Raw genomic sequence first — 7,235 nt, forward strand, 5'->3', positions numbered from 1 at the left:
CACACACACACACACACACACACACACACACACACACACACACACACACACACTCAGCAAAGTCAGACAGACTTACCGTCTCCTGGGACGTCAACCACAACATCATCAGCACCAGTTTCCCATGGTGCACTGGGCCAAAACCAGCAGCTGAGTCAGACTGATGATTGATGACCTCGATCAGTGAAGTTACACAAATACATTGATCAGAGTTTATTTACTGGCTCTGAATGTATCTTCTTCCTTCCTTCCTCCCTTCCTCCCTTTCTCACTTGAAGTCTGGAATTTCTGGAGCATTATTCAGAACGTCATCAGATATTTTTGGATGGAAATACTTGCTCGCTATGGTTTACGTGAGAAAACCGCTGATGAGGTGACCTGACCATACCTGTGCTGTGTGATCACACCTGTAATATAACGTCTTTGGTTTTGCCGACTCGATGCTGAGAAAAAAAAGCCACGTTTCTGGCCGGTTTGTTTAATGTGACCATGTGTGTCATCAGATGAGGTCTAGAAGAGGTCAGGATGCAGCGCAGGTATGAAAATGGCTTCAGAGTGATGAGTCAGGGCGTGAAGTCGAGCACAGCCATCCCTGCAGATCAGCTGAGACCCTGTAACTGCTGCTTGCTCATTATTTTGCCTTGAATGAACTTTTTCCTTTAGCCAGCCTACATTTTCTGTGTATATGCAAGACACTTTGCAACCCACTCCAACTCAGCTCGTTTTTAATCGTATGAGCTATTAAATATAACTTAGGCAGAGCGGAACAGTAATCATCTTGTGCTGAGTGAAACATGGTTTTATTGCTGCAGGTAAACTGTTGCTGTTGGTTACATGTCCATGATTCTGGGCTCTGGCTCAGCTGAAGTAACTCACAGTTACATGATCACAGAGTGGCCATCGTTGCTCTCAGGTGTGTTATAGAGTCCCTGCCTGCATATTACAGGCAGCAGGTAAATGTTGAGTGATTTAACTATGTGCGTCTGCAGGGTGGTCCGGGGGAAAGTACAGTGTAAAAAGGAAACGTTGTTGCACAGTCTGAAGGCTTGAATCTGGAGTCAGGTGTCATTTACTTTACCTGAGGCCTGTGTTAGAGGCGTGCCGGGTGATGTCTCGCTGACGTGTTTGAGGGAAACGTGGAGTAAAAGACAAAAGACACTTCTTCTGCTTCTTGAGCACATGTGTTAATGCTAAACAAGACTTTGTTCATGAAATAAGAGAAATGTGGAAACAATGTGCTTTAGTGCATACATGTCACAGTCTTTTCACCTCGACTGATAGCAGAAGCTAATATCAGGTTATGACTGTGAGTGAGTGATTACAGGCTCGGACAGGTTCCGTGAAAGTAAAGAGACGTCCTGAGTGTTTCTGTGGGCTGATCTGGGCTCAGTTACATGGCGGCTGTGACTCAGGAGGCAGAGTAACTAATCTGCTAACTGGAAGGTTGGTAGTTTGATTCCTGGCTGCTCCAGTCTCCATGCCAAAGCGTCCTTGGGCAAGATACCGAACCCCGAGGTGCTCTGTGATGTGTCGGTCAGGGTGCGAAAGTTCAATGGGAAACATCTTCCACCTGCAGGAGCTTCTGTCGCTTCAGCATGAAAGGATGAACTGGACTGGAGCTGGGTTGCAAAGTGGCTTGCAGATAAAGCAGCGTAACCTTAAAATATAACCGTTAATCAAGTCAAGAAGATGATCCTGGTATCAAATGTAGTGTTCCCCTTCATCATTCAACAGTCCCAAATTCAGCCCCTGCTGTGAACTCGGAGGGTGTTACTGTAAAATTTCTATTCCTCATCCTTATTTGGTCATCAGAAGCCCCACCCACCTGCTGCTTAAACCCTAATTTTTGAGGAGCAGCCAATCAGAAGAATGACAGATGAACTGAAGCCCAGTGTAAGCTAAAGAAGGATTATTTTGAACTGCGAGTCATGCAAAGCTGCTGTAATCCACAATAAGGTGGAAACGAACGGCTCTGTGATGCGTCTGAGCCGTGTGACTGTGGACCCGCCTCCTGCTCTGCAGTCAAACCGCCGACACACCGCCATCAGAGTTTTGATAAAAACACATTTCACTGCATTCAACTCTTCAGTCTTCGTCCTCGTCTCAGCGCGTTTCTGAGACGCCGCTCAGTCAGCTGCTGTTTATCACTGCGTTAAAGAGCCGGCGCTCCGAGGGAGGATGAAAACCAGACCTGTGTTTTCTTGGCCCCAACCCGCAGGGGAGAAGGAGGAAGAGGTGGAGGAGGGGAAGGCCCAGCTCGGTGTTTTGGGGGTCACGGGGTCCCCCGGGGTCAAGGTTAGGTTTGCTTATTTAGTGGGTTAAATTCCTGGGAAAAGAAGGGAGGAGATAAAATGTGTTGATGAGCTGAGGTGTGAACATCCAGGAGAAACAGGCGGGAAAACGTCATCTGCAGAGGATGGACAGGAGCAGCAGCCAATCAGAGGACTTCCCATAGACGAGCGCCATAACACCGTGTGTGATCACTGGACTTATTTAACTCAGGCATCAGGACGCTCCCATTATCACTGCCAAAACATTAAACACAGCAAAAGGATATTCTGCTTTATTTTAATAGATCAGAGTAAAATAAATAAATAATAAATTGTCTAAATTAAAAGACAATGAAGCTGCGTCTCCATGTCGCTGACCTCGTGCTCTTCCTGCTGACGGCGAGGGGAAGCAGCTTGTCTGCTCCTCAGGTGCACGCCTCGTCGGGATTGGTGGAAACCCCGTGGCCCGCCCAAGTCTGCATCAGGCTGTGGGCTGCGTGTTTGTAAAGCAGGAAATGAAGACGAGCAGAAAGTTTAGCTTTAAAACTCAGTAAACCGGACCGTTGTTCAAAGGCTTCGCTGAGCGTGGACAGGACGTGTGCGTGTGTGGACGCCGTCGCCGTGACGAGCGCTGACAGCTCGGCGTGCTGCCGGTTTGCTCTCGGACTGACCTGACAGACCTGCCTTACATGCTGCTTCGTGCACATAAACAAACGTGCGTGGATCAGTGTTGTGATCGTTTCCATTTCCTTTGCCGATATCTCTGTTTTTCCCCGACATGCTTGTCGTCCCACATTAAAGACATTTTTCCTTCTGTCTTTAATTATCAGCTCCGTCTCTCTGTTTACTCGCGTCGTCGTCCCGTCTCTGTGCTTCCTTCACTTTTATTGTGGCGTCTCTCTCTCTCTGTCTGCCTGCCGCTTTGCCTCTGACATCCCGGCTTTTCTGTGGTCACTCCATTCCCAGAATTCCCTCTTCCTTTCCCATAATCCCCGGCTAATGATGTCCGCCGGCCACAAAACGAGGCCTGACGCCAGAGCCGAGCGAGCGAGCAGCGAGGAAGAGGAGGTGGAGGAGGGAGCGTGTGTGTGTCGGTCCATACGCACGGATATGTGTGTGTGTGGGTTTGTGATAATGAGAGCCTCGATCGGAGCTCGTTAGCTGAGAATGCAGTAAGAGTTTGCAGCGTGACCTCATATAATCTCCTCCTATCTCCTCCTCGTCACGGCCGCTCGCTCGCAACACCACCACGCTCCTCGTTTTCCCAGAAATAATCAAAATCAGCTCGTTTCACTGTGAAACAGTGAAAGTGGTATTTCACAGTAATCCGTCGACGTACGTGAAACACGGACGATGCTTTTCATTATCAGGGCTCTGAGCGTTCGTGGGTTGGTCCTCAGTAACTGAAGCTTCTCACGTGGTTTGATCCGCAAACTCCAACCTGTGGATGCAGCTCGTCCTCCACGTTCTGCTGCTCAGACCTCCTCCAGCTCTTCTTCAGGAAAACTTCCAGAGGTCTCCTCTCCAGCTGGATGTGCCTGGAACACATCTGAAGCGTCCCCGTCAGAAGATGTGGCGGAGCTCCTCGCCGTCCCTTCAGACGAAGCTCATTTACTCACTTTAATCATCCAGAGATGAGCGTCTGACAAACCTGCACAAACGAAGGGTCCTCTGGTGTTACCAGATGGAGGCCTGCTCCAATATGGCAGAAAAAGATCATCATCAACTTAAATGTCTTGTTACAGGAAAGTAAAAATGAATGAAACAGCAGTTCAGATCAGTGAGAGGCAGCTGGAGGACGATGTCTCCTGTCTGATCTCAGCTCAGATGGATCCATGTTTATCATAAACTCATATGAGCTGTCGGCGTGTTTCGTTCACGCCGCCTCAGTCGTCCGACGTCACGTGAAATCTGTCCAGCAGTAAAAGTCCCTCCAGTGAAATTCTCTGAGGCTCCGCTCGTTCCTGATGCATTGTTCAGAGAGCTGCACTTTTTCAGATAGTCATCAGACATTTGGCTCGAGTTTCTGCCTAGCAACAAACATCAGCCTCGCCAAATAAAAACAAAGCTTCTCAGAGACGTTTTCAGTCTCATGCAACAGTTTGTTTTACTGCTCGTGTTATTTTTAAACTGCGCGGTGGGGAAATAACCAGATTCAGCTGCGCCGAGGTCATCAAAGCTCCTCAGAACGCACGGTCAGGACGGAGACTTCGACTTCAACCTAAATCCACTTTTCTAGGGTAGCTTTGCATGATTCACAATTTGATTCACGTCGACCTGACTCACTGTCAGATGCTCTTGTGTTTCTTCGCTGTTGGCCGTGTTAGATTAAAACGCCTCGCTCTGTTCAGCGTCTCAGCGAACAACAAGTTTCCTGTTTTGCAACAAATTCCTTCTTTCCCAAATTTTCCTCATAATTCATTTTGGTTTGGAGGCCGTCAGCTTTCAGGCACCCATGGGCCTGAAAACATGCACGGCTGCACATAGATCTCAAACACACGGAGTCTGTTTCAGAGAGAGACCAAGTTAGAGCATCGGGACGTTAAACCCGACGAGAGAGAAAGAGAAGGTTTGTAAGCAACGCCGCGACCCCAGCGGGCGTCCGAACGCTCTCGCTCGGCACGATAACCACCGTCAAAGCTTTATGATGAGTCCTCAAAAAGACGAGGCGAGCGTAACGCGCTGACGCTTTCTGCTGCCACTCAGTTGTTTCCAGCTTTGCTTCGTCCTGCACGAATGACCTTAAACGAGTATTGATTAAAACCACAGACGGAGACTCTGAGCTCAGCAGCAAACGGCCAGCAGGTCAAAGGTTATTCCACAGAATCTGGATTGGTTTGGCATCACGCCGCTGGGGCTTAAGAAGTGCACAGTGTGGTAAAGATGGATGGAGAAAAGAGAGGACGAATTAAAACAAAGCGATAAAGAAGGTTGTTGTACTCGGCCGGGTGGAGGGACGAGGGTGGAGGGACGAGGGTGGAGGGACGAGGGTGGTCAGGGGGAGAGTTTCCCTGAGTTGGTGTAGCATCATGCTAATCTCTCTCAGTCGCAGCGCTCGCTGTGGCTACAGTATGATGGTTAGTCATTACAGCATCAGACCGTCTGTGCTCGCTCTGTGGACAGTTTGCAAGCTGCAGGTCCTTCATGCTCAGGATCACCCAGATGATGCGTTTAGGGAACCTCAGTGGTTCCGTGGTGGGGTGGTTAACACCTCTGCTTTACATGTGAGAGATCCTCCTATTCAAGACTGGGAGGAGAGACAAACCAGTGTAGTCCTGGTACTGGTCCCAACCTACAGGGTTATACCTGCTAATTATTGCTCAGTAACATCCAAATAAAGTCCTACACAGCACAACTGGGACTCCAGTTTGCAGAGATAAAGCCTAGGAGACAGCTAGCTACAGCCACCTGTGTCACGATCCACGTGTCAATCAAAGAGACCACGCCCCTTATAATGCAAACTTTATGCTTTAGTACAATTTAAACAGGTGGGTTATTAAAACAGGTAAAACAGTTTGTGTATCAGGCTGTAGACATGTTTGTTTCTGCTGGAACGTTTTAACATGGCAGTCTATGGGACTGACTCACTGCTGCCTCTGCTGGACGTCAGAGAAACTGCAGGTTTTGGGACGTCATTTAAGAGGTTTATGGGGACTAAAGGTTCCCAGTGTGGATGAAGCTGATGCACCGACATCATCATTAATACACAGAACAAGTCCCTGTTGGAAGATTAGCCTGACCTTTGACCTCTGTGTTTGTGTCCTCAGTGATCTGCTGGAGGATTTAGAGAGAAGCCCTCACGCTGCAGCCATCGCAGAGTGCTTCGTAGAGAGGGTGAGTACACAGTGTGTGTGTGTGTGTGTGTGTTCTGTTTTGGGCTCTCTCACCTCTGTGGTGTCAAAGCTCTTTGATTCCTTTCAGTGCACGAACCAAATATGAGTGTAAAAGCTTTTTTCTTTTAGCGTTAATAATAGTAATGAACCCAGGCCTCGAAAGGGGGAGGAGCTTATTCGGGACAGAGAATGCACTGAGGCCCAGTTTGAGATAAAGAAGGATTATATTGAAGTGTGAGTGATGCAAAGCTGCTCTGTGAGAGGTCAGGGGTCAGAATAAGAGCTGAGGATGAGCAGTAGGAGTCCGTTCAGGATTGTAGATTAGATTAGGAGAGCAGGAAGTCTCCACAGTAATCTGTCCCTTCCCTCTGGGTCCTCTTTGTTCATCAGCAGGGGGCTGTGCTGCATTCAGTGTTAAACTCTTCTGCAGGACCTTTAAGCACCTTCAGTTGAGTTTAGAAACAGCATCTGGTCCTCGGGAGGCTTGTTGTTCATTCAGACTGGGCTGAACTGAACTGCCTGTTTAACCCTGGACATTAGATTAAACCGTTAGAGTTATTTTAGGACCCGAGCAGGAGACACAGTGTGGGTTTCTCTCTGCAACCTCCTGACGGGCTGACAGGAAGTGGACTGAAAGGGGACGTGAAGGACAGCTCGCCCAGTTTACAGGGATGAGTGTGGTTCACACTTCAGCGGCACATCTACGGTCATACCTGCTGGATGGGACGAAGACCTCTGACCTCTGACCTCTATGAGGTGGACCTGTGGCTGAGTTCAGGCAGCCAGACCGAATGTATAAAACTGCAAACATCTGGGCCAAACAGCTGGGGTGGGAGTGGGAGGGTCTCAGATTCATGCAGACATTTTTAACTGCAGGAAAAGCAAAGGTGAGCGCCCCCCGCAGGGAAGCTGCAGGCTTATGGCTGCTGGTTCAACGCCAGCTGCTCTGACATCAGCTGTTCTCTGTTTCAGAGTGAAGCCTTCGACATCTACACTCTCTACTGCATGAACTACCCCAAGTAAGTACACACACACACACGCACACACGCACGCACACACACACACACACACACACACGCACACACACACACACACAGATGTGTGTGTATAACTAGACTTTATGCATATTATGTAA

General features: G+C 48.7%; 1 protein-coding gene across 5 annotated transcripts in view; it reads left to right on the plus strand.

Annotated features, from left to right (window-relative positions):
* The window catches only part of plekhg2 (pleckstrin homology domain containing, family G (with RhoGef domain) member 2), a 91,221-nt gene that overhangs the window by 52,324 nt on the left and 31,662 nt on the right, over positions 1–7,235 (plus strand). For all 5 annotated transcript variants that reach the window (XM_005929389.3, XM_005929392.3, XM_005929391.3 and 2 more), the window contains 2 exons: positions 6,035–6,101; positions 7,073–7,119. In XM_005929389.3, the coding sequence (XP_005929451.1) occupies positions 6,035–6,101; positions 7,073–7,119 (114 nt within the window). The remainder of the gene's footprint in view (positions 1–6,034; positions 6,102–7,072; positions 7,120–7,235) is intronic.

Source organism: Haplochromis burtoni, unplaced genomic scaffold, assembly GCF_018398535.1.
Source record: "Haplochromis burtoni strain Fernald_Lab_line unplaced genomic scaffold, NCSU_Asbu1 Contig_123, whole genome shotgun sequence".
Taxonomy (NCBI): Eukaryota; Metazoa; Chordata; class Actinopteri; order Cichliformes; family Cichlidae; genus Haplochromis; species Haplochromis burtoni.